This window comes from Rissa tridactyla, chromosome 13, assembly GCF_028500815.1.
Source record: "Rissa tridactyla isolate bRisTri1 chromosome 13, bRisTri1.patW.cur.20221130, whole genome shotgun sequence".
Lineage (NCBI taxonomy): Eukaryota > Metazoa > Chordata > Aves > Charadriiformes > Laridae > Rissa > Rissa tridactyla.
This window is the reverse complement of record NC_071478.1, coordinates 3,775,145-3,801,218: the sequence shown is the minus strand read 5'-3', so window position 1 is coordinate 3,801,218 and position 26,074 is coordinate 3,775,145. Positions and strand designations below refer to the sequence as shown.

The 26,074-nt window shown below is 57.8% G+C and overlaps 1 protein-coding gene across 3 annotated transcripts; it reads left to right on the top strand.

The window, feature by feature from the left end:
- The first annotated feature begins 343 nt into the window (after nucleotides 1-343).
- On the top strand, nucleotides 344-25,740 carry ACACB (acetyl-CoA carboxylase beta). 3 transcript variants are annotated; one of them, XM_054219918.1, is made up of 52 exons: nucleotides 344-861; nucleotides 3,955-4,087; nucleotides 4,550-4,688; nucleotides 4,972-5,081; nucleotides 5,260-5,341; nucleotides 5,798-5,896; nucleotides 6,215-6,324; nucleotides 6,549-6,659; nucleotides 6,842-7,051; nucleotides 7,309-7,479; nucleotides 7,784-7,945; nucleotides 8,188-8,351; nucleotides 8,820-8,970; nucleotides 9,050-9,153; nucleotides 9,805-9,886; nucleotides 10,441-10,586; nucleotides 10,664-10,814; nucleotides 10,967-11,101; nucleotides 11,632-11,778; nucleotides 11,896-12,084; nucleotides 12,470-12,570; nucleotides 12,656-12,744; nucleotides 12,826-12,950; nucleotides 13,367-13,480; nucleotides 13,563-13,676; nucleotides 14,066-14,155; nucleotides 14,261-14,379; nucleotides 14,635-14,772; nucleotides 15,241-15,340; nucleotides 15,431-15,538; nucleotides 15,727-15,783; nucleotides 16,191-16,232; nucleotides 16,310-16,525; nucleotides 16,611-16,766; nucleotides 17,358-17,561; nucleotides 18,065-18,220; nucleotides 18,608-18,730; nucleotides 18,951-19,220; nucleotides 19,548-19,645; nucleotides 19,814-19,934; nucleotides 20,132-20,242; nucleotides 20,787-20,930; nucleotides 21,014-21,134; nucleotides 21,300-21,396; nucleotides 21,588-21,684; nucleotides 21,930-22,065; nucleotides 22,390-22,567; nucleotides 23,023-23,135; nucleotides 23,816-23,970; nucleotides 24,236-24,406; nucleotides 24,783-24,919; nucleotides 25,049-25,740. In XM_054219918.1, the coding sequence occupies exons 1-52, from the start codon at nucleotides 443-445 to the stop codon at nucleotides 25,173-25,175; spliced, it is 7,143 nt and encodes a 2,380-aa protein (XP_054075893.1). In that variant the 5' UTR covers nucleotides 344-442; the 3' UTR covers nucleotides 25,176-25,740. The 3 variants fall into 3 exon arrangements, with proteins under 3 accessions (XP_054075893.1, XP_054075894.1, XP_054075895.1); XM_054219920.1 differs by lacking the exon at nucleotides 344-861 and adding an exon at nucleotides 2,814-2,957; XM_054219919.1 differs by lacking the exon at nucleotides 5,798-5,896.
- Nucleotides 25,741-26,074: the final 334 nt, after the last annotated feature.

The window sequence follows — 26,074 nt, the reverse complement described above, 5'->3', positions numbered from 1 at the left end:
ATGGTGGGGCCGCGGCTGTGTCCCTTCACGACCACCCCCAGCTTTTCCTGCCTGTAGAGGTTTGGGGGTGGGGGGGGTCGGTTTGAGGGGCTGGGGTTTGGCGGGGGGGCGGCCTCACCACCACCCTTTGGATGCTGTGAGCAGCTGGGGAGGTGGGGGGGCCATTTTAGCCCCCGCAGGGCTGCGTGAAGGCAGAGCGGAGCTGTGCTTCCCCCACTCCCTGCCAGCACCGCTCCTGTTTTGGGGAGTAAAAATAGCTCCGGCTGAGCGTGCAGGCAGCATGACAGAGCCGGAGGGGGGGGGCCTGGCTGGGTGCTGTGGGGAGAGCACTGGGGAAGGTGCCTTGGTGTTTTGGGGGGGCTGCTCCCATCCCCTCAGGCTGGCCAGCCATTGGGGGTCCTCCCTGACGGAGCGTCTCCGTGCTTCTCCCCAGGGTGGGTGAATGCTGCTGGCTGCCCTGTTCCTGCTGGTACTGGTGCGGCTCGCCTGGGCCAAAATGTCCACCCCTCGGCCCGAGGAGGAGGAGAAGCCAGAGCAGACCCCGGCGGAGCAGCCGGCGGCTCCCACCACAGCCAAGCCCCCGGCATGGCCGAACCCCCCGGCTCCCAACCTGCCACCACGGTCCGGCAAGGCTGCGGTGGGGGAGCAGGAGCAAATCGCAGTGTACAACCCCGCCGCTCTCCGCCGGCCGGCCCTGGCTAAATTCGTGCTGGGCTCCTTCGAGGACAACTCCTCCGACGATGAGCTGGTGGCCACGGCTTTCAGGGTGGGCGGCCGGCGCAGCAGCCTGGTCGGGGTGGGGGGCACCGGCACCGAGCCCTCTGCCGTGACCGCCCCGCTGGAGCCCACCGCCGGCATGAGGTACGATGCATGGGGTCGGGAGCAGCGGTGGTGCAAAGGTGCCCCATTTGGGACGGGCAGATGCTTTTCATGGGTGCATTTCTTGGGGACCCTGTTGCTAAAATCAGGGTGCATGTGCGTCTCAGAGCCCCAAATCAATGCCCCAGTTCCTCCGCCTTTGACTTGATGATGCGTGAAAAACCATTATAACAAGGTTAATGGCAGAAGCCTGGGAAGAGCGGATGTGTCCGAACGGTCTGTGTGACAGCAGTGCCATGTGCGCGAGTGCAGCAAGGACTGGGGCAGGGGTTGCTCCGTTACAGTGATTTTGGATGTTAAAGAACGGGGTGGAAAGCGCTTTTAGTGTGTGTGGTGTCCCTTCAAACGCAGCCCCCAGCACTGCAGCCAAATTGCCAAATCGCTCCTGTTTTCTCACAGCTTCCTCTCTCGTTTTGCTGTTTCTCTCTGTCCCCGCACCATCTCCCGGTGCTGGGAAAGGCCGTGCCTACGCGCTGGCTGAGGCTGTGGCTGGCACAGGACGGGGGTGCATTGGGGAGTGGGGATTTTCTCGCGTGGCAAGACAAGATTGGGGGTGGTTGAGACGGTGAGCGTGCGGATGGGCAGCACCAGGCGCTGCTGGTGTTTTCCCTGCGCTGGCTGTCCTGGGTGCACAGTTTGTGCGTGAGCGTTGCTGGGGGCGCTTCAGGGGGTGTATGTAAACCTGCAAGCTGAGCTGAGCCGTTTGACAGGGCACCGGCACGTGCGCTCGCACATGCACTTGTGCATGCAACTGTTGCCCTGTGCCCCCAGGGCTGGATCCCACCAGGACCCACTCCTGCTGCCGCCGACACTTCGCTTCTGCTCTGCTGGGGATGCTAACATGCTCCCGGTATTGCGTGTGGGGAAACAGCATCGCGGGAGGCGTGGGGTACGTGGGGGTGCTTCTGTGCTGCTCCTGCCCTTCCTCTGCCCTTTCAACTCTCGCAGACAAATTATCCAAGGCAGAAAAGCAGATCTATGGTGTTTTTGCGATGAGCTGATGAAAAGTGGGTAAGCTTTTGTCCCATGGGTAGCTTCGCAGTGACTTTTGCCCAGCGCTGGCGCTGGCAGGGCCGTGGGGCAGCTCGCTGCTGCCTGCTGGCTTGTGCTGGGCAGCTTCCCGTGTGGGCACAGCTGACAGCCATTACAAATAACTGGAAACAAAGCGCTGCTGCCCAGCTCCTCCTGGCTGCTCCACTCCCGGTTAAAAATAAAAGACCTTTGGCTGCAGGGACACGTGATGAAACTTGACAGCCCAATGGTGTCTTCTTGCCTAGCTGGGGGTTTGGGCGGATTCGCGCACCGTGCTGCTGGCGGGAATCGCTGCTGCTCACCTGCGCTTTAACACGGGGGGAATTTCCTTATGTTGCCGCCCGGGTCACGTTGCAGACACGGCTGGTGCAGTTTGCAGGGTGGGACGGGTGCGCCAGCACAGGCTTTGCGGTGGGGGCTGCGGGAGGGAAGCGGGCAGCGCGGCCGGCCCTGGCAGAGGTGGGGGATGCACCGGAGTGTGTTAAACCCAGCACCGCTCAATGCAGTGCTCCAGCTACTTGGAAAATCCCCTGAGTGGATGGAGAGACTGGGACATTTCCCAATCTCCCAGGGGGGTTTGGCACATTTTCCCTTAAAATAAATGTGCCAAGTGCTGCTTACATGAAATCAGCTCATTTGGAGGGGGGGCTGGTCCTTCTTCCTTTGCTTATTTATAGCACATCCGTAGAATAACAATCAACAGTTCAAAATCTGGCTGAGTTACGAGGGGGGAATGTGAACCTGGTAATTAAAATAGAAAGTTGCTTAAAACTCCAGGCAGAGCTGCGGGAAGGCAGGTGCCTGGCTGCTGGGGAGGTCCCTGCCTGCCCGCCATGGGCTGCCGGCGCTGCCAGACCCTCCTGCGCCGGCTGCCACCGTGCCAGGAGGTGGGAGGCGCGAGGGCTGCCTTATAGCACTGCTGGGGCCAGAGCCCTGCAGAGGGGCTGGTCCGGCTGTCTGACCTTCAGGGATGCACGATGGGCTGTGAAACAGGGAATAGACTCCGCAGGGCATGGAAATGCCTTCAGTGCAAAACCATGGTAGGGGTGAGTCTGGCCGGCAGCATGGTGAGCCAGGGAAGGTGGTTTGGGGTTGTGGAGCAGGGAGCGCGGGCAGGACGGGGTCTGACGCAGCAAGGAGCTGCGGCTGCTGTCATCGCAGGCTGCGGGAGAGCAAATTCCCAAGGCAGCTGCTGGGAGCGGAGTACCACGCTCTTCGCAAGGTTTCTCACAGAGCACTGCCTGCTCTTTGCTCCCCCTTTGGTAACCCTAGCACAGCTCGGGGGGGTCTTGTGGGGGCACCTCTGGCCGTGCCCCTCGGTGCTCGTGCCATGGGGTTTGGAGGCAGCGATGCTGCTTACATGTGTTTCGACCTCCTGGAAGTCTTGCTATTCCTTGGTCCTCAGAGCACATCATGACATGCTTCCACCTCCAGCCGGGCTGGGAGCCGTTAGCAGTGCAGAAGCAGGCACGGCCATGCTGCGGTGGTAGCAGCGCTCTGGCCACAAGCATGCTTCCAAAAACCCTGAGCAGCTCTCTGCTCCCGGAGATGCAAACCCCGGAGATTTTGTCTGGTGTAGCAGGGTCTCAGTCCAGCCCCTGTGGCGGCAAATCTGCTTGTCGTGGTGTTTGAATCAATGTGGTCCCACAGCTCCTTGGAGGGGTGTTTGAATTGCGAAACGCGCTCTGTTCACCCCGAATTGCTTGCTCTGTGTAACTCAGCCAAAAACAGTTTTCCTCTGCAGTGTTGCAGCAGGTGTTAAATGTCCCTGGAGAGATTCCGGTGCACAACAGGGAGGTGGTAGCAAGGAAAGTGAATCCCAATGTTCCCTGCGTGTATCAGCAGGGTGAAAGGTTTTATTGCCTTCCTCGGAAAAAACCGTGGAGGGGGCAAAGTCTGGTCTCCGCTGCTGCAGGCGGCCGGGCTCTCTGCAGATCCGACCCCGCGGTGAAGCCCCAGCCGGCAGCAGTGCGCTCCTCGTGCCTGGTGAGGGTTTGCTTGTGTGGCTACGAGCTCACTGACGGCCATCCCGTCCCACTGCAGGCCTAGCATGTCCGGGCTGCACCTGGCAAAGAAGGGCCGCGAGCACAGGAAGATGGATCTGCAACGGGACTTCACCGTCGCCTCAACAGCAGAGTTCGTCACCCGCTTTGGGGGCAACCGTGTCATCGAGAAGGTCTTTCCCCCTACACCCCTACCTTTGCCCGGGTGATGGGCCATTGCTTTTCACAGCAGCATCCTCAGGTGTTGCCCAAGTCTCCCGTGCCTGTCAGGCTCAATCCAACTGCAGCTCGGAGCAGCCCAGAGCTGTTCATCCCTCAGCTTCACCCACCCTCGCGGACTGGGAGAGGGAAACCCTCACAATGCTGTCCTTGCACTGCATCTGCTTGCAGTGGCTTTGTGTGGCTGGCACAAACGAAGGCCAAAGTCCTGTCCTTCATTAGCCACAGTGCCAGGCATCAAAGCTGCTGTTAAGGAGCCTCCTGCTCCGCCGTCATGTACAACCGGCCGTTGCAAAGTACCTGTGTTAGCACGGTCGCCCTGCTTGGCTCACTGCCTGCACCCAGCCCTTGCCTTTACGCTGCTCCTGCAACAGGGAGAAGCTTCAGCCTGACACCCCGTGTCCCTGTCCCCCCAGGTCCTCATTGCCAACAACGGCATCGCTGCCGTGAAGTGCATGCGCTCCATCCGCCGGTGGGCCTACGAGATGTTCCGAAATGAGCGTGCCATTCGGTTCGTGGTGATGGTCACCCCTGAAGACCTCAAGGCTAATGCGGGTAATTCCTAGAAGCATCCCAGAGAGGGATGTTCCCCACCCTGGGACCAAGCCTTTCCTTCTCCCCCCGCTGCTGCCTGGGACATGGGGGGCTCTGCACAGCCTGGGGTCACACATTTTTCTTCCTTTCCTTCTCTGCAGCCAGATCTGGGAGTAAATAATTCCCTCCCCCCACCCCAGCCTTCCTGGGATTGAGGATTTGGGGAGGGGGTGCAAGGGGCAGCATGCGAGTGGGGTGCGGCTTGGGGGACTGGCTCCCACTGCCGCAATGTCCTGTCTTTCAGAGTACATCAAAATGGCAGATCACTACGTGCCCGTCCCCGGGGGGGCCAACAACAACAACTACGCCAACGTGGAGCTGATCGTGGACATTTCCAAACGGATCCCAGTCCAGGTAGCAGCCACTCATGGGCCTCCCACCTCTTTGCTGAGGGAAGTGGATGGGGAAGAAGGGGCATTCAGAAACGGAGTGACATCCCTCCATGTGGAGGAGCCAGGCACGATGCTGTAGGCGATGGGAAGACGCCAGCACGGGGAGGTAACGGCTTGCACTGCTCCTTCTTTTGCACCAGGCGGTGTGGGCTGGCTGGGGACATGCCTCAGAAAACCCCAAGCTGCCAGAGCTGCTGCAGAAAAATGGAATAGCTTTCCTAGGTAAGGTCTTGCCGCCTTCCCTGTGCCAGAGGCAGCAGCGGGCATTGGGCTAGTGTGTGCACGCATGCTCACTCCCCAGGGACACTGCACTGGGCAATGCCTGTTTCATGCGTCTGCCATGTCCACCCTGCGGTGTGGCAGTCCCCAGGGCAGTTACCTGGAGCTGTCCCAGGAATCCTACTGTTTTCCGGGTTTGCCCTTCATGGAGGAATGTTGGGTGGGAGCAGACCTCGTGGGCTTCCCAGCCAGGGGACAGCCTGGGCTCCCCCTTGGAGAAGGGTTGAGGTCCATCCTGAAGTGGGCAGTGGCTTTGGGGGGGTTTCGCATGTCCCTGCTCTTTGCAGAAGGGCTGGTGGTGTTGGCTCGGTGGGCAGCAGCTTTCTGCAGCACCCGAGCGATGGGGCCAGGCTAACTGGCCAGGCTGGCCCAGCTCACCCTTTGCCTCCCTGTTTGAAGGTCCCCCCAGTGATGCCATGTGGGCACTTGGGGACAAAGTCGCCTCCACCATTGTGGCTCAGACAGTCCAGATCCCCACGCTGCCATGGAGTGGGAGCGGTAAGTGCCTCCTCCCCAGCCCCACACACCCTCACTCCTCCCCCATTTCTCTCCTCGCTGTCTCCCCTTCTCCCCCAAAGCAAGCACCGGGACTGGGGTCTCTGGCTCATCTGGCCGCAGGGTGACTGCAGATATCGGGGACCCCACTGCAGCTGAGCAGCTGCTGGTTTGGGCAGAGGGGTTTTTGGAGATAGGGTGCATGGAAGCAGGGAAAATGGCGTGTGCCACCATGGGGACCTCGGCTCCCCTGGGCACAGGCAGCATGCCACCCCAGCCATGCTACCCTGGCAGTGACCATAGCCCTGTCTGTGCCTGCAGGTCTGGTGGCCCAGTGGTCTGAGGAGGACCAGAAGCATCAGCAGACAATCAGCATCCCCCTTGAGACGTACGCACAGGGCTGTGTGAAGGACGTGGAGGAAGGGCTGGAGGTAAAGCTGAGCCCATGGGCAGCTCCTTGTCTCTTGTCCACCATTATTTCTCTCTGGACCTTTTTTGGGATCCCAGCACATGTGACAGCAGTTCTTCCCTCTGCACAGATGCAGCTTGGGGCAATCCTACTTGGGGCTGCATGGGGCTGGGGCAGAGCGGGCTGTTGAGGTGATGGATCGGGGTCCAAAGCACTCTGGTCACCCCAGTCCTTGTCCCCCGTCAGGTGGCCAAGAAGATTGGCTACCCGCTGATGATCAAGGCAGCAGAAGGCGGTGGGGGAAAAGGCATCCGAAAAGTGGAGGCAGCAGAGGAATTTGGCACCTGCTTCCGGCAGGTGAGAGGTGCCCAGCACCCCCATCCCTGTCCCCATCCCATCCCATCCTGAGGCACACAGCAGGGTCCTGCTCCCACCCCAGGTGTCTCATGCTTCCCGCCTGCGCTCAACACAGGTCCTGCCTCTGTCTTGGGGTGAATTTGGGGGGATGGTGCCAGAGCATGACCTCTCCCCTGCTGCAGGTTCAGGCGGAGGCGCCTGGGTCCCCCGTCTTCCTGATGAAGCTGGCGCAGCACGCACGGCACCTGGAGGTGCAGGTGCTGGCCGATGAGTATGGCAACGCCATCTCCCTCTTCGGTCGCGACTGCTCCATCCAGCGCCGGCACCAAAAGATCATTGAAGAGGCGCCCACCACCATTGCGGCACCCTCTGTCATCGAGGTGATGGAGCAGGTGGGTGTCCCTGGTCTTAGGGCAGCACAAGGGTTTGGTGAGAAACTGGTCTGATTCTTGCTGGGTTTATTGTGGGTTTTGGCACCTAAGGCTCCTAGGGAAGGGAAGGACCCCCCGCGCTGGACAGGGAGCCCCAGAGCTGCCTGTCTCCTTGGTCCATGCAAGGACACTGCTGCCATTTTGCTTGTGACACCCTGACTCTGCTGCAGTGAATAGAAGGTCATTACTCCCCACGGTGGTTTCACCCTCTCCTGCAGTGCGCGGTCCGCCTGGCCCAGATGGTGGGCTATGTGAGCACGGGCACCGTGGAGTACCTCTACAGCGAGGATGGGAGCTTCCACTTCCTCGAGCTGAACCCACGCCTGCAGGTGGAGCACCCTTGCACAGAGATGATCGCAGATGTGAACCTCCCTGCTGCCCAGCTGCAGGTACCTGAGCATACACGGGCGACTTTGCGAGGTGTGTTAGATGAAGGAATTTTGTAATTTAGGAAGAAGTGCTAAGCTAGAGTCTGACATAGGGAAGCTGTCCCATATACCAGCGTGTAAGGTGCAGGAAGAGGCAATGTAGCATCCCTCCTTCACCTCTGTCTCCCCACCGGGAGCAGCTGCTTGCAGTGTGGTGTCCCTTCCCCTTGCTCTTCATTCAAACCATCTGTCGATGTCTCCCAGTTGTAATTTTGATGCTAAAGTCTTCTTGCGGCAGCTTAAGTCCTCCTTGTTTCTCGTGCAGATTGCAATGGGCATCCCCTTGCACAGGATAAAAGACATCCGGGTGCTGTACGGAGAGAGCCCCTGGGGCGATACACCCATCTGCTTCCACAGCCCCACCAACACCCCCGTGCCCAGGGGCCATGTCATCGCTGCCCGGATCACCAGTGAGAACCCCGAGGAGGTGAGCTGAGGGGACGGGCTCTCATGCACCAGCCCCACGCGTGGGGACGGGGGGACCCTGCCACTCTCAGGGTTGAGCTGGGCACAGTCCTCCCCAGCCAGACAATGTTTGTGGGCGTTGAACCCATGGGATCGGTGAGACCCACGTGCAGACTGAGAAATGACACAGGGGTTCCCCTTCTGTTTACACTGTATGAGTCTCAAGCCTGGTTTCTCTGTGTCTTCTGCACTGTCTTCGCTCAGGGTTTCAAGCCCAGCTCGGGGACAGTGCAGGAGCTGAACTTCCGCAGCAGCAAGAACGTCTGGGGGTACTTCAGCGTGGCAGCGGCCGGGGGGCTGCACGAGTTTGCCGATTCTCAGTTTGGGCACTGCTTCTCGTGGGGAGAGAACCGGGAGGAGGCTATCTCGTGAGTGTGGCAGGACGGGCTGGAGAGCGGGTGTCCTCGGGAAGACTCGCAATTGGTGCATGAGCCAGGAAAAGTGGCTTTTATCTGAGAGGACCAGACTGGTGCCGCTGTGCTGAGCAGCTCGTTCGTGCTGCAGAGACTGTCTGGCCAAAGCCCAGGTTTTCAGACTGCGGTGGTGCTACGGCCCCGTTTCATCAACCTGATCCTTAAAGACACGTTGCAGTGATCTGCTACGCATGTGCTTAGTGACAGTGAGCAGCAGCATTCATTCAGTAATTAAGCAACATGTAACAAGCCTGTCTTGGGTATTTAAGTGTTTTATTAAGTCAATGCTGACTATGGGGCTGTTTCATCCAGGCATGAGGGCACCCAGGGCTGAGGAGCTCATCACCCCCGTCCCTGGTTTCCTCTATTGAAAGCCAAGCACTGCCTCATTGGGCATTAATGAAGGGTTTTGCTCTCTAAAAGGAACATGGTGGTTGCCCTGAAAGAGCTGTCTATCCGCGGGGATTTCCGGACCACAGTGGAGTATCTGATTAAGCTGCTGGAGACAGAGAGCTTCCAGAACAACGAGATAGACACTGGCTGGCTGGACCATCTCATTGCCGAGAAAGTGCAGGTGAAGGAGACTGACCCCTTGGGTGCACCGTTCCCCTTCTGGTGTGAGACCCAAACCCTGTAATTTTTGTGCCCTACAGGCGGAGAAGCCGGACACGATGCTGGGTGTCGTCTGCGGTGCCCTGAACGTCGCAGATGCTGCCTTCAGGACATGCATGACTGACTTCCTGCACTCGCTGGAGAGGTGCGGAGCAGGGGCTGCCCAACAGGGGCTCTGCCATGGACACAGGGGACACAGGGAGCGTATGGCCTAAAGGGCGTCTCTCAGCAGCCCGTGTGGCGCCTGCAAGCATGGAGACACGAGTGTTGCTTTCCCAGGGCCATCTTCCTTCTCATTTTTGCTGCAAAAATATTGCAAAACTGGAAGGAGTAGCACTGCAACAGCCTTGGAAACGGGTATCTGCTGTGACGCACGGCTCCAGCTTTTTGGCTATTGCTTTATCTGCACAGGGGAAAAAGCTTCACATGGTTGGGAAAACAGCTTTCAAGGGAAAGTGGCTTGGCTGAATGCAGCTTGTTTTTGGTTTTGCACTTGAATGTCAAGGTTATTCCCCCAGCCTTGGAGGACGCCTGGGGCTCTCCCCTGCACCCTTATCGGAGCGTGTTTTGCCAGTGTCTGGCCCGCCTCCGGTTGCATTTTTACAAGGTGCTCACGTGGGTCATTTAAAGCAGATGCTTTTTCCCTTCAGTCACCTTCGTGCCCTCCCACAGTGAGCTCGGAAGGGGCCACACGGCTTGACGCCAGCAGCACCGCTGACATCTCACACAATTGGCTCCCTGCCGGCGCGCGAGGCAAGCCATACTTGTGGTGCCTGACCCACCCGTTGTGTTTCAGGGGGCAGGTGCTGCCAGCAGCCTCCTTGCTGAACATCGTCGACGTGGAGCTCATCTATGAGGGCATGAAGTACGTTCTCCAGGTGAGGGCTGGGCCACGCTCCTCCTGAACTGGCCACAGCGCTGCTCGTGGGGACAGGGATGTGTGCTCCTGTCCAGAAGGAGAAAGGTGCAATAAATAAGAGGTTGCCCTTTAAAAACACGCAACATAAAGATGAGGTTAACAACCTCATTCTAATGAGGTTATATTAATAATCTCATTTTAACTAGACAGACATTTTCATACATCCTGTTGCCCTGAGTTTAATAAAGGACCTCCTTTTCTTGCTTTTAAACCCAATTAGTTGAACTTCATGCAAAAAGCTCCCTACTCACAATGAAAGCAGCAGGTGAGCCAGGAGTTAAACCAGCTCCGGGCTGCGAGTTGAACCGGCTTTTTGCTGCAGCCTGAGGTTGCTGCCTCCTGCCCTCCCCGGCACAGCCCCGTCCTGTGGCAGCATGCTGCTCCTGCACCAGCCCTTGCGCTGAGCATGGGGAGATGTTCCTCATCCCCCACCATTCCCACCAGCCCCCAGAAAGACCACTGCATGCGTTTTAGGGGATTGCACTGAGGACTCTCCCCGTCTGCTGCCCACAGGTTGCTCGCCAGTCCCTGACGACGTACGTCATCATCATGAACCGCACTCACATAGAGATAGACGTGCACCGGCTGAACGACGGTGGGCTGCTGCTCTCCTACGACGGCAACAGCTACACCACCTACATGAAGGAGGAGATTGACAGGTACCTCCCCACTGGGCCCCCGCTGACTCTCCCCGCTGACTGGCAGCCAGTTGGTGAGACCTTTCCCTCTCCTTAAGATACCGGATCACCATCGGCAACAAAACATGTGACTTTGAGAAGGAGAAGGACCCGACGGTGCTGCGCTCCCCCTCCGCGGGCAAGCTGCTGCAGTACACGGTGGACGATGGTGGCCACGTGGCCGAGGGGAATGTTTTTGCAGAGATCGAGGTGAGTTTTGCAGCACAGCCTGGAGGAGCCCCACTCCTGCAGCTCTTGCGCGTGGCAAAGATCGAACCCACCAATGCTGCCATTGTGCCCAAGGCACTTGGCAGCATGTGGGCGCTGCTCATTCGGTGACCGTTTCACCCATCCTCTCCCAGGTGATGAAGATCATCATGACGCTGACGGTGGAGGAGTCTGGGCGGGTGCACTATGTCAAGCGGCCGGGTGCGCTGCTGGAGGCAGGCTGCGTCATAGCCCGGCTCGAGCTGGATGATCCCACCAAAGTGAAACCTGTGAGTCTGCCAGAGACCGACCACGCTGCTGTCCCCTCCCATCCGCTTCCAAATGGCCTCCCATGGGGCACCGGGAATGCTTGCTAGGGGACAGAGCAGAGGAGCCACCCTGGCTGGGGCATCAGCAGGGATGCGTCCCTGTCACAGAAAGGGGTTGTACCCTCATGGCCATGCCGCACCCCCCAGCTGGCTGTGCTGGGGCTTGAGTGGCTGCTCTGCATGCCATGGCGCTCCTCTGCATGAGTATCCCATGCCTGCTTGCTGAGCGTGCAGAAGAATCCCATGCAGGTTTGTAGCGTACCTGTAGCTCTCTGTCTACATTTCTGGTTTTTCTGCATTGTTTTCCCGATGGGGCACTGGCAGAGACGTGATACTGAATGCTGTGTGCTTCGTCTGGATCTAACCAGCAGCAGATGCTGGAGGTGTCATGCTGGTTTCTCTGGGGCTTTTGAGGCAGCTGCAGTTCTTGGGGGGCCCAATCCCACATCAGCGAGGACCTGGGCCAGCCCACCTCTCTCTGCTCTCTCCAGGCACAGCCGTTCACGGGGGGGCTCCCAGCCCAGCAGACCCTCCCCATCACCGGTGAGAAGCAGCACCAGGTTCTCCGCAATGTGCTGGACAATCTCACCAACGTCATGAACGGGTACTGCCTACCTGAGCCCTACTTCAGCACCAAGGTGGGTGCTGGTGGCAAAGGCAGTCCAGGTGTCCTGCCCCGTTGCCTTGTGTTTGCCGTGATGGCAAGACAGGCAGCGCCGGTGGGTGCAGGCAGCACCAGCTTCTGCTCCCCACAGGTGAAGGATTGGGTGGCACAATTGATGAAGACACTGCGGGACCCCTCCCTGCCCCTCCTGGAGCTGCAGGAGATCATGACAAGCATTTCAGGAAGAATCCCCCTGCCCGTGGAGAAGTCCATCCGGAAGGTGATGGCGCAGTACGCCAGCAACATCACCTCCGTGCTCTGCCGCTTCCCCAGCCAGCAAGTGAGTGGTGCGGGGGCTGCACTCCCCACCTTGGCCTTCGCTTCCTTTTTAGCTAGAGCTACTTAGGAGTTTTTGCCTGAATTTGTCCTGCCAGGAGATAATATAAAAAATTAAATGAGTGAGGGTAATATTTGTGGTCTTATGCTCGTGTTTTTATATTTGTGGTTTTGTATTTGTGTTTTTATATTCGCGCTTTTATATTTATATTTCTCTATTTGTGTTTATACATTTACTTGTCATTTTGCATTTTTCACTTGAGGGGAAAAAAAAAACAAACAAAAGGCTCTGTGTGCAGCAGCGCTGTCTCCAGGCAAGCTGGGGAGCCGGCAGCCCTGCGGCCACACCGGCCCTGAGCTGCACCGGACCCTGTGCCCTTTCACCGCAGATCGCCAATGTGCTGGACACCCACGCGGCCACGCTGCAGAGGAAGGCTGAGCGGGAGGTCTTCTTCATGAACACACAGAGCGTGGTGCAGCTGGTGCAGAGGTGAGCCCCGCACTGTCCGAGACCCACCCTGGTCTCCCCCACCACTGCCACCTCCTTGCAGCATGCTGGGCCCTCTGCTCCCCAGGTACCGCAGCGGCATCCGGGGCTACATGAAGGCAGTGGTGCTGGACCTGCTGAGACGCTACCTGCAAGTGGAGACACAGTTCCAGCACGGTGAGGGCTTGGGGGCTTTCTGGGGGACTCTGCAGGGCTCTCTGGAGGGGTCTGCAGGGCTCACCATGCTCTGCCCCACAGCTCACTATGACAAGTGCGTCATCAGCCTGCGGGAGCAGTGCAAACCTGACATGACCCCCGTGCTGGAGAGCATCTTCTCTCACGCCCAGGTGGCGAAGAAGAACCTGCTGGTGACCATGTTAATTGTGAGTACAGCCCACACCCCGAGACACCAGAAGTAAAGGCTCATGGCAGAGAAAAGCCCATAAGCCGAGGCAAGCTCTGCGTCACTGCAGGATGGGACATGGCTGCGGGTGACTGTCACAGCCCTGTGCTTTCCCCTTGAAAACAAGTGGACACCTGAGAAACCACTTTTCCAATCCTCCGTTTAATGCTTCCCCAGGGTTTGGGTTTTGCATTCAAGCATCCATGGCTGCCTCATTAGGGGGACTTTGCATTGTCTGCAGCTTTGCATTGTTGCACTTGGTTCAAAGAGCAGCGTTTTCCCCATTTTAGTGCCCCAGGTCTCATCCCTGTTGCCCATGTGGGGCGAGGGGCACAAGATGAAGCTGATCCGCAGCGAGGCGGCCTGAGCCAAGCCGTGGCGGTGCATGTGTTGCAGGACCAACTATGCGGCCGTGACCCCACACTGACAGATGAGCTGACGGCCATCCTCAACGAGCTGACGCAGCTCAGCAAGACCGAGCACTCCAAGGTGGCACTGAGAGCTCGACAGGTCAGCGAGCACCACGCTGTGCCCTCCCCGTCCCTGTCCCCGTCCCTGTCTCCCATGCCCCCAACTGTCTCTCCCCTTGCAGGTGCTCATCGCCTCTCACCTGCCCTCCTACGAGCTGCGGCACAATCAGGTGGAGTCCATCTTCCTCTCTGCTATCGACATGTACGGACACGAGTACTGCCCTGAAAACCTGAAGGTTGGGAATTGCACGTTTTTCCGCAGAGGGAATTTGGGTAGCTTCGGTGAGGAGGTCTGGCTGCAAGTGGCTTAGTCTTAAAAATAGCCATAAAAGCAATCAAAGCCTTCTGCAGTGTCAGTGCCTCTACAGAGCAGAGGAGGGGGTGCACCCATTGCTGCTGGTCCCTGTCCCCTGCTCCTCACCCCATTTGGAAGGGGACTGACATGGGGATCCATGCCTGGGTCTGGTGGTGTCCCCATGGTGGGCTGGGCATCCCATGGCACTCCAGTGGCCGGTCTTGCACAACCCCACATTGAGGGACCCCTCTGGAAGGTGCCTCCCCCATCCTGTGATGGGGCAAGGGGGTCACGCTTCATCCTGCCCTAAATTTTACTTTCTCCCCCCAGAAACTGATCCTCTCAGAAACCACCATCTTCGACGTGCTTCCCATCTTCTTCTACCACACCAACCAGGTGGTGCGCATGGCAGCGCTGGAGGTGAGGGCTGGGGGGGCCACAGGGGCACGTGAGTTCTGAGGGGCAGCATGGATGTTTGCGGTGGCAGGAGGGGCACAGTGGTACCTCCTGCCATCCCCCTCCCAGGTGTACGTGCGGCGCGGGTACATCGCCTACGAGCTGAACAGCCTGCAGCACCGGCAGCTCTCAGATGGCACCTGCCTGGTGGAGTTCCAGTTCATGCTGCCCTTCTCCCACCCAAACAGGTATGGGGGCCCCTGCATGCCTGTCCTGCTCCCCTGGTCATGGTCCTTATTGCAAAGCTGTTGGGTTTGTATTGTCTCCTCCCTGCAAAAGGTGGGGACCCTCAGTGGGAGCTGCCTGCCATGCTCTCCCTTTGCCAGTGGACCAGGATACAACCCCTCCGAGTCAGGGTCCCATGTGGGACCTGCGTGGTCCTTGTTGGACCCAGGAGTGGTGCCTCCACCCATGGCTGATGGCTGCCTTGCTTCCGTATGCAGGATGTCTGTCCCCATCAGCATCTCCAACCCTGACCTGGCCCGGCACAGCACTGAGCTCTTCATGGACAGTGGCTTTTCTCCCCTGAGCCAGCGGATGGGAGCTATGGTGGCCTTCGACAGATTCGAGGACTTCACGAGGTAGGGCTGCAGGGACATGCCTGGCCGGTCATGCACGTGCCTTTTGGGTGCTGCTGCAGTTGTTAGACAGCAAAAGTGGGTGGAAGAGCCAAAGCTGGTGGCGTCTGGACAGTGCTCAGGGCAGCTCCTGTTCCTCCCACAGCCAGAGGTTGGGACCAAGTGGTATTTTCAATCCAACAGTTACCTGGTGGGGACATGACACGTCATGTGGGGACATGTGGAGCCTGGGGGGAGCTTGTCTGGCATGGGTTAAGCATCTTTGCACATTAACACAGCAGTGCCAAGAGCTGGGTTTCATGAGCTGTGGCTTTGCCATGAGCTGGTGGAGCCCAGCTGAGCTGGCACATGTTCCCAGGCTGCTACGCTGATACCTGCATCCCTGCCAAAGCAGGTCTCTGGTGCCTACCCCTCGGGCAGGGGGTGGGCTCCACACGCTGACTCATCATCCCATCCCCGCTGTTTGGGCAGGAACTTCGATGAAGTGATCTCGTGCTTTGCTGACCCGCCTTCAGAGAGCACACTCTTCAGCGAAGCACGAGCCACCATCTACGAGGAGGAGGATGCCAAGGTAGGCATGGTGGCATTGCTGTCTCCCCAGGTGGTGCTGGGATGGCAGTAGTGATGCTGGTCAGGCTTGACTGGGTTGTTTTGTTGACAGAACATCCGTGAGGAGCCAATCCACATCCTCAACATTGCGCTCCGCTGGGCTGAACATGTGGAGGATGAGAAGCTGGTGCCCATCTTCAGAGCCTTTGCCCAGTCCAAGGTTTGTTTCTGGAGCTGGAGCCCCTTTTTGCAGACCCCACAAGCTGGGGCACAATATGCCAAGGTGCCTCATCCCCGTGCGACGCTTCCCAAAATACTGCACCGTGTGTCAGCCACTTGGTTTTGTTTGCTCCCTCAGTGGAGATGTTTAAGCTCTCCTGACTGGTGGACCCTTCTGTTTCCATTTAGAAAAACATCCTTGTTGACTGTGGTCTCCGAAGAATCACGTTTCTCATTGCCCAGCAGGTGAGTGCAGACTGAGCTGACAATGGGCAGAGTGACTTTAAACACATCGTGCTTCTGCCTCCCCAAAACCCCTAGAAAAGTCTGTAAGTACCTTATTCACGGAACATTGCATGATGGATCTACTGTGCATCAGGAGCTGGGAATTAATTAATGAGGGATTCAATGAGTGATTTATCTCCTGCATTATCCTTTATACTGCTGACATCTCCAATAACGTGTGGTTCCTGTGTGGCTACTCCATGGCTTTAGGTTGTCTTTAAAAGGCATTGATTAATCCCAGCTCTTTTCCCTTTGGGGGAGGAGGAAGCCTGCAAGGTTTTTTCTTTTCAATGGATTCACTGAAAATCAGAAAAATCCTCTGTGTGCCATGATTATTCACATTGAGTTTTCTCTCCCCTTTGCTCTAGAGAGAATTCCCAAAGTTTTTCACGTTCAGAGCGAGGGACGAGGTAAGAGCTGTGGTAAAAGCAAGGCCTGGCTAACGCCAGCTGGCCGGTCACTCGCTCACCCCTCCGCACCTCACCAGTTTGCAGAGGACCGCATCTACCGGCACCTGGAGCCGGCACTGGCCTTCCAGCTGGAGCTGAGCCGCATGCGCAACTTCGACCTGACGGCCATTCCCTGCGCCAACCACAAGATGCACCTCTACGTGGGGGCTGCCAAGGTGCAGGCGGGCACCGAGGCCACCGACTACCGCTTCTTCATCCGCGCCATCGTGCGCCACTCAGACCTCATCACCAAGGTGCCCCGGGGGTGCAGGAAGAGGTGGGCGCGTTTTGGGTGCAGGGGTTGCTCCAGCAGCCCCTAAGCCACCTGGTGCACTGCAGGAGGCTTCCTTCGAGTACCTGCAGAACGAGGGTGAGCGGCTGCTCCTGGAGGCAATGGACGAGCTGGAGGTGGCCTTCAACAACACCACCGTCCGCACCGACTGCAACCACATCTTCCTCAACTTTGTCCCGACGGTTGTCATGGACCCCTCCAAGGTGTGTTTCTCGGTGACCTGCTGATCTGGGGATGGAGGCTGCGTCATCCCCCACGCTTGGTACTGCCCTGTGGATGGGCTGGCACCCCTCACACCGGCTATCAATCAGACCTGTTCCCATCCACTGCCCCCCCAAGCCTGGCTGGGGGATGGATTCAGCAGCCCCAGAGGCTCCTGAAGCTTAATTTCTGTGCCAGACCTTCAGTGTGGGTTGTTTGCTGGGGAGGTGCTGAGATTTCGCACTTTGCAATGAACTGGGTCTTTTTGCACTGACTGGGACAAGTGGGCGGTTTGCTGAAGGATGTAGGGGTGAGTGGCAGGTTCTTCCCCTGGGCACCACATGGTCTGAGGGAGGGGAGCTGTGTCTGTTCAGGGACGTGTGGGACATCATCTTTCCTTCTCCCCAGTAGAGAGGCTGGATGGCAGGACCAGCCCCTAGGGATGGAGGCATGGAGAGAGGGAAGGGGCTTGGCCAAAGCAAATCTGTTTGAGGTGGAGATGCAGTGGGGCTGCTCCAGCCTTGGCATCGTGCGCTCGAGGACAGTGGTGTCCCCAGGGCCACGGACCCATCCCTGTGCTGTGCCCCACCCAGATCGAGGAGTCAGTGCGGTCCATGGTGATGCGCTACGGCAGCCGCCTCTGGAAGCTGCGGGTTCTGCAGGCTGAGGTGAAGATCAACATCCGCCTGACACCCACTGCTACCGCCATCCCCATCCGCCTCTTCCTGACCAACGAGTCCGGCTACTACCTGGACATCAGCCTCTACAAGGAAGTGAGGGACCCTGGCACTGGCAGTGTGAGTAACCGCAGGCTTGAGCAGCTGTTGACTATGGCGAAGCTTTGGGGTGGTTTCTGCAAAAATCCTCATGCACCTGCAATGCTGGTCTGTCCCAGAGGCCCCAGGACTGTGCAGCAGCGTTCCCAGGGCTGACCCGGTTTTATTCCCCTCTGTGCTGCATCCAGTTGGGCACCTCGGGGTGATGCTTTGCTCCAAAATGGTGCTGAGCCCCAGGGGTGTTGCTGGTGCGTTGTCAGGCAGGTTTCGGACTGGGAGGTGAAGGTCAGTGTTAGGGTGTTACTGGTACTTGCAGCACAGCAGTGTTGCACTCTGTCCCCTCAATAGCAAAGAATGGGGTGGGAGATCGTGGGTTTTGGTTCAGTAGAGCCACGCCACAAGCGTCTTGGCCCTGCAAAGCTCAGCAGCGCTCCAGCCCTGCGGGGCTCTTGCACCTTAGCATTGCAGAGAGGACTCTCCTGCACGCCGATGAAAGGCAGCCAACGCTCTGCCCTTCTCTCCAGATCATGTTTCAGTCTTATGGGGACAAGCAAGGGCCGCAGCATGGGATGCTCATCAACACCCCCTACGTCACCAAAGACCTGCTTCAGGCCAAGCGGTTCCAGGCGCAGTCCTTGGGCACCACCTACGTGTATGACTTCCCCGAGATGATCAGACAGGTGAGGCCGCCTGAGCAGAAAGAGCCTCCAAATTAATACATTTTCTTTTCTTCCCCACCCTCCCCAGTATTCCCATCTGGGGAAATCTCCTCTCCCCTGAGCTGGCAAATGAGAAAAAGAAAAGAGCCCAAGGCCCAACATTTTTAGTTATATTAAGCATTTCTAAATGGATTCCTAGCTCTTGCAAGTTGCTGTAATTGCACTCATGGATGATGTGAACCAGAAAGCCCTGTGCAAGGAGGTCTGCAGGAGGGTGGGGGCTCTAACAAAGTTTTGCTCACCCCAAGTCCCAGCATGCTGCAGGAGCGTGCATCTGTGCTTGGCAATAGCCTCGGAGCTGCCGCAACCCCAGGCTTTCAGCTTGTCCTGTGTGCCGTGTCTCTGCAGGCTCTCCTCAAGCTGTGGGGCTCCTCGGAGCTGTACCCCAAGGACGTCCTGACGTACACTGAGCTGGTGCTGGACTCACAGGGGCACCTGGTGCAGATGAACAGGGTCCCTGGAGGGAACGAGGTAACAGGAGATGATTTGGAAACTGGGCGAGAGAGCGGGGCAGGGCCAAGCTGTGCTGTGGCAAGAGGGAATGGCTGGTGGCTTCCCCAGTCTGGCTGTGTTTAAAGCCCAGGGGATGCTCCTCAAGCAAGCGTTTTGTCTGACAGCTAATGCAGTCTCCAGCTCTGACCCCATTTCTCTGGAAGAGCCTGCCCTGTGACCTTGTGCTGTTTTGGGGCAGGTGGGGATGGTTGCTTTCAAAATGAAGCTGAAGACACCTGAGTATCCAAAAGGCCGGGAAATCGTGCTCATCTGCAATGACATCACACACAAGATCGGCTCCTTTGGGCCGGAGGAGGACCTGGTCTTCCTGCGGGCCTCAGAGCTGGCACGGGCCGAAGGCATCCCCCGAATCTACATTGCTGCCAACAGCGGTGCCCGCATTGGCTTTGCCGACGAGATAAAGCACATGTTCCAGGTGGCCTGGGTAGACCCTGAGGATCCCTACAAGGTGTGTGGGCACCTCCCCTCCTGCCATCACAGAAAACAACAGAGAACTGATTTGGGGAAGGAAGGACCAGAGCTAAACTGGGAGATAAAACCGTGGGATGAGTGCTGGGGGGTGAGCCCCCACCTGCACCCAGTGCCACAGGGATGGTTCCCTCCACTGTCCCCTGCTGGGGGGAGATAAAGGTGCCTGTGCAGGCATGGCTGCTCTGGCCAGCCCTGGTCTCTGAGCCGCTGTTGATGCATGGGTTGGGTTTGGAGAAGGTCTGTGTCCCACGTGAGCATGTGCATGGGGGGCTCCACAACTCATCCTCCTCCTCTTTGTTTCCAGGGGTTCAAGTATCTGTACCTGACTCCTCAGGACTACACAAGGATCAGCGCCCTGAACTCGGTGCACTGTGAGCACGTGGAGGAAGGGGGCGAGTCCAGGTGAGCCCCGCTGTCCCATGGGGCACAGAGAGCTGCCCTGAGCCTTGCCCAGCATCTGCGCTGGGATGCTGCTCCTGCATCCTGGCTCAGCATCCTGCCAGACACATCACACAGGTGGGTGCTTCCCCCTGTCCTGCCCGCTCCACCATGGCTCTGTCTTTCCTGCAGGTACGTCCTTCTGGACATCATTGGGAAGGACAATGGATTTGGGGTAGAAAACCTGAGAGCTGCCGGTACCATCGCTGGGGAGTCCTCTCGAGCTTACGATGAAATAGTGACCATCAGCATGGTACAGCGGTGGGCCCTTCCCCTGCTCTGCTCCTCCCCTCTCTCCTATTTGCTTTTAAAGTCACCCTGAGGGGAATAACAAGATGCAACAATCGACTTGGAGTAACTCCTGCAGAGCCAGGGAGCATCATTCTCTTGCGGACTATGCTGCAGCCTTGTCTCCCCAGTAAACCCGCGTGTCCTTGTGTATGTGCCCAGGTGACCTGTCGTGCCATCGGGATCGGTGCCTACCTGGTGAGGCTGGGCCAACGCGTTATCCAGGTGGAGAACTCCCATATCATCCTCACCGGCGTCACGGCTCTCAATAAGGTACTGTGCTCCGGCTGCGTGTCCTCCCCCGGCACTGTCCCTCATGCCACTGCATGCGTGGGCTCCTTATCTGTCCTGTGGGAAGAGGTGGCATTTCCCTGTGTGTCACCTCACGGGACCTGTCTGGAGGAGCTGCAGGGGAACTGCAGCTGGGCTTGTCTCACCGAGAACTGAGAGGATGCCACCCCGCAGCTGTTTGGTGTTGCTTTAGGGGCCAGTTCTGGTCCTTCGCTCCTGGGGCAGGGTGGGATGGCAGAACTGCCATGGGGACTGTTGAGCTCCGGTGCCAGGGGCAGGACCCATCTCTGGGCAGAATCACACTGGTTTGGGCTGATTTGAAACCTGCTTAGCTAAACCGATGCACTTGTCTAAAGCAGGATCCCTTTGCTTTACTGCAAACAGCGTGGTAGACAGAGGTGGAAATTCAGCCTCAAACCAGAGGGAACGTGCCTGTACAGAGGTTTGACTTAACAAACAGAGCAAGGAAGAGCAGCTCCTGTGTTAGCAGAGACCGATCCGTGTTTCTGTTAATCGTTCTGGCTAGGTATTAGGACGTGAGGTTTACACATCCAATAACCAGCTGGGAGGCGTGCAGGTCATGCACAATAATGGCGTTTCCCATGTCACCGTCCCGGATGACTTTGAGGGGGTCTACACCATCCTACAGTGGCTCTCGTACTTACCCAAGGTAGGAGGGTGCTGCAGGGTGCTGGTGTGGGGTGTTCCCCTATATCTGGCTAGTGACCTGCCCTTTGGGGCTCTCCCTTGCAGGATAACCAGAGCCCGGTGCCTGTCACTCCCATAAGTGACCCTATTGAAAGAGAAATCGATTTTGTCCCTTCCAAAGTCCCCTACGACCCCAGGTGGATGCTGGCAGGGAGACCCCATCCAAGTAAGTGAGGGTAGCCCGAGACCTTGGCAGCAATGCTCCCGAATGTGTTTTGTAGCTGCAAACCCCCCATTCTGGTGCGGAAGGTGCTTTTTGCTGTGGGTCAGTGCTCAGGGAACTCTTCAGTGCTCACCGTTGCGACTCTCTGCTTCCTCCTGTGCTCTGCAGCTCTCAAGGGGACCTGGCAGAGTGGCTTCTTCGACCAGGGCAGCTTCCTGGAGATCATGAGGCCATGGGCTCAGACAGTTGTGGTTGGTAGAGCAAGGTACTGCCGGGAGCAGGAGATGGAATACCAGGGCAGAGAGTGATGGGAGGAGGTTGCGTGCATGGTCAAGCACACTCAAGCCCTGGCCATGGCACTGCTTTTGGGATGGTGGTGGGGGGAACCTCCGGTGGGGCTGGGGTGCAACGTGGAGGGGAACTGGCATCTGCTGAGGTCACCCTGCCTTACTGCAGGCTGGGAGGTCTCCCAGTGGGTGTCATCGCTGTTGAAACGCGCACCGTGGAGGTGACGATACCTGCGGATCCTGCCAACCCGGACTCGGAGGCGAAGGTGTGTGGGGAGACCTTAGTGTGGCTGAGTGGCAGCCGGGAGGAGGCCGGAAGGGAGAGCAGGGAAAAAGCTTAGCATAATTCTTTGCCGTGTCTTGATTTTCCTTAAAGACTGGTGAAATCAAGGGTGCTTGGTCAGTTTGTTTTCTTCCAGCTCTTGCACACCACGTGCTACCAACCTGCCAGCATGGTGTGCCAAGAAGCACCGGCACCAGTCTCAGCACTGCTGCTTGCCACCTTTTGCAGATCATCCAGCAGGCTGGGCAGGTCTGGTTTCCGGATTCTGCTTTTAAAACGGCCCAGGCTATTCGGGACTTCAACCGGGAGCATCTCCCGCTGATGATCTTTGCCAACTGGCGAGGCTTCTCCAGTGGCATGAAAGGTACCCGCCCTTGGGGTGCCCAGATCCCCGTGCTGTGTCATACTGCTGGCACTCCTGCCACCCCATGGGGCCCTGGGATGACCCAGCCTACCAGGGTGCTGCCTGCACCACTCTGGGGTGTGGGGTTGTGCTGAGGAGGTGATGGGGCATCACCAGGACCCAGCTCCTAGGGCTTGGTGGCTTCCTGCTGGGATGGTTTTGTGGTGCTTATTTGGTTGAGAGACAATGGAGGAGGTGGCTTTGGGCAGCCAGGAGGAGGCAAGGGACAATAGCCTGGCCCACAGCAGTCGGGGCACCCAGCCACTGAGTCTCTTTGGCTTTCAGACATGTATGACCAAATGCTGAAGTTCGGCGCCTTCATTGTCGATAGCCTCCGGGATTTTAAGCAGCCCGTCCTGGTCTACATCCCACCACATGCGGAGCTGCGGGGAGGCTCCTGGGTAGTCATCGACTCCACCATCAATCCCCTGTACGTGGAACTCTACGCAGACAAGGAGAGCAGGTCAGCGTCCAAAATACATGTGCATCCTCCGCAGCCCACGTGCAGAGAAATGAGAGCCGGTTCATGTGATCTGCAGAGTCGTAGTCACGCTGGCAGAGACCTCCTGTCACTTGAGATGTGTATTTTTTACCCATGAGGTAATCAAAGCCATCAGCTAAAAGTTCCAGGGCTCTTACAGAGAGCAGCGTGGCAGGTATCCCCTTGGGGATATCCTTCTGCGTCCAGCGAAGGCTGTGGGTGAGTAAAACGTGCTCCTGGGGGTCAGGAGGCCTTTTCTGTAACCTGAATTAATGCGCACTGGAGCTAGCTGTAAGGAGTGGGAGGGTAGACAAGAATCCCAGACTGGAAACAAAACCCAAAACAAACAAAAGGTTTTCTCTCTCCCTAATTCTTAGAAGAGAGAGTTGCCTGAACCTCTTGTCCCAGGTCCCTGCTTTACTAAACTCTCCTTCCAGGGGAGGCATTTTGGAGCCTGGAGGAACCGTGGAGATCAAGTTCAGAAAGAAAGATTTGGTGAAGACCATGAGAAGGATCGATACGGTCTATGCCAAGCTCGTTGAGCAGCTGGGTAAGGGAGGGGCGTTTCAGATTGTGGGTATCGGTAGCGGTAAGTTAAAACAGGAGGGTCAAACACCATGGTGGGAACCATCGGAAAATCTTTTAGTGTTCCTCTGTGAAAATTCTTTATGGCTTTTCTGATGGTGGAGCCTGCCAAGGGGATATGGTGGCACTTTAAACACCCGTATCTCCTTGGGGATCTGTAAATGGTGCTGGACTTTTCTCCCATGCTTTGAGATGAAGAATGGCACTGGCCATGCTGAACGAGCACCTAATGAGACAACACATAGTCATTACGGAGCCACACAGAAGTTGCCTTTAATGCACGGGGTCTCCTTTCACCCTGTGATCGGCTCCTGCCTGCAGCGGATGGAGGGGCTGCGTTGAGAGGTCCTTGCCCCCATGCCCCTCCGCCCTGCTGAAACATGGTCCCACAAAGTCCTTGGAAACACCACCTCCCACCTCTCTTGTGGCAGGCGCTAAACACAGTGTGGCCCCTTCGGTGGCCATGGCCTTCTCTGGCTGGGCTCTGGGCAGGGGTGTAAGTGTGTCACAGCAAAGGGACATGACACTGGGTGTCCTGTTTGCTGGTGGGGGTGGCTCAGGTAGGAGCGCAGAGCAGAGCTCAGACCCCGCAGTGGCCCATCACGGAGGTGGTGGGTGGGCTGCTCAGCACAGCGTGTCCCACAGGGACCCCCGAGCTGTCTGCGGTGCAGCGCAAGGAGCTGGAGAAGCAGCTGAAGGCCCGGGAGGACCTCCTCCTGCCCATGTACTACCAGGTGGCCGTGCACTTCGCTGACCTGCACGACACCCCGGGCCGCATGCAGGAGAAAGGCGTCATCACGGTGAGCCAGGGCATCGGTGGCAGTGGGAGGGGGCTCAGCGCAGGGGGGTTTGCAGTGACGGCATGAAGATGGGAAGCAGAGTCCCCTCCCGGGGACCTGGGCTGCAGCCCAATGGGCCGTTCCTGCCTCGAGTCCTGCTCTCTGCTCCAGCCCAGCAGAGCTGCCTTCAAACCTGCTGGTGCGAGCCGTGAGCAAGCAGTTGCTGCATGTCAGCTCCTTGTCTTTTGTGCAAAGGTGAACCTGGGCTGTGTCCTTGTTTCTGCAGGACATCTTGGAGTGGAAGAATGCCCGGTCCTTCCTCTACTGGCGGCTGCGACGACTCCTGCTGGAGGAGGTGGTGAAGGCAGAGGTCCTGAAGGCGAACAGCGAGCTGAGCCATATCCACATCCAGTCCATGCTGCGGCGCTGGTTCATGGAGACAGAAGGAGCTGAGAAGGTACCCCCAGCCTAGCTTCCCAAGGTGTCCCTGCGGCCAGGGGGGTCCCAAGGGCTGTGACTTTGCTCTCCTGTTGCTCGGCCATTTCAGTGGTGCCTCGAGGGTTTAAACATGCGATGGGGATTACCACTTTGTAGCCTGTGCCAGGGTGGGCAGCCGAGCAGCCCTGAGCCTGGGGCTGCCTCTTCAAATTTGTGACCTCAGCTGGATGCTGATCTTCAGTGGTAGCAAGGTGGCCCCTGAATAAACATTTTCCACTGTCAGATAAGGCTTTCCAGGGCAGAAGTGAGACTTGGGGTCTTTGCATTCGAGCTGCTCTCAAATGCAGGCACCGTGACACGCGCCTCACCAGATTGCTCTTGTGCTTGCCCCGCAGGGCTACCTCTGGGACAACAACCAGGTGGTGGTGGAGTGGCTGGAGAAGCACATGCAAGAGGACGACGGCACCCAGTCGGCCATCCGGGAGAATATCAAGTACCTGAAGCGGGACTATGTGCTCAAGCACATCCGGAGGTGAGTGGCTGCAGGACTTATGATGCAAAGGGCGATGCTGTCCCCTGGGTTGGGGACAGACGGTGGTAGGGACGAGGCAGTTCTTGCTTCGGCGCCCAAGGCAGCTGCCCTCTCCCATCTGCCTTGCAGCTTGGTCCAAGCCAACCCCGAGGTGGCCGTGGACTGCATCATCCAGATGGCTCAGCACATCACTCGCACGCAAAAGGCCCAGGTTGCCCGTCTCCTGTCGACGGTGGATAATGACAGCCCATCTTGAGCCAGTGGCCGGTGGCATGCAGGGCGATCGCCGTGGGGCAGGAGGGGCATGGGGAAATGCTGCTTCTCAGAGGCCAGACCTCACCTCCCCACCTGGTTCATCAGCCTTCGAACTGAAGCCTTGGCTCTCACTCATGTGCCTAGATAAAGGATGCCAGTGTTTGTATTTTAAGCCATGAAGATGGTCTCTCCATCCGTGCAAAGGTCCCTCTGGCACTGGGGGTGTTCGTCAGAGGGGTGCCTTGACGGAAGATAGACTTGTCCCAAGCCAAGTCTGGAGTCTGGACCTGGTGCAGAAGTTGGTTTTAAAAGGAATTTAAAATCTTTTACTGTGTTTTAGTTGGCCTTAGTCTTTAAAAAAAGCACCAGTGTCAGACGCGTCTCTTGATAGTGGACGGAGCTGGAAGTACAAACCGACTGGCCCAGGCACCACGGGGGAGCGGGACAAAGGAGGAGGTCCCCATATGGCCGTGTTGAGGCTGACGAGGCACCAGCACAAGGAGATGTAAACCCTGCTTAAGAAGCAGTCTCAAACCGATGTTTTATAATAAACTCAGGAACTGTGAGGAATGATTTGTCTCATCCTTCCCCGTGTTGGGGAGCGATCAGTGTATGTGACTATGAGTAGCTGATGGCCCAGAAAAGACATCAGCGAGCCATGCTGGGAGCTGTTGCAGCGGGGACGTCAACAAATCCACTACAGTTTGACTGACCCAACTGTTCCTCTCACCCATCTCTGGTCCTTTCTGGCTCCTGCCACAGCTCCTTCGGGTGTTTTCAGCCTGCGGCTCCTGCAGAGGACAGAGAGGAGGGAGGACACAGCTCCAGGTGCTCCTGCCCCAGCAACCCGGTTCCTCCGCTGATGCACAGGAGCCAGGGTGAGCTCTCCGTCTCCTCGGA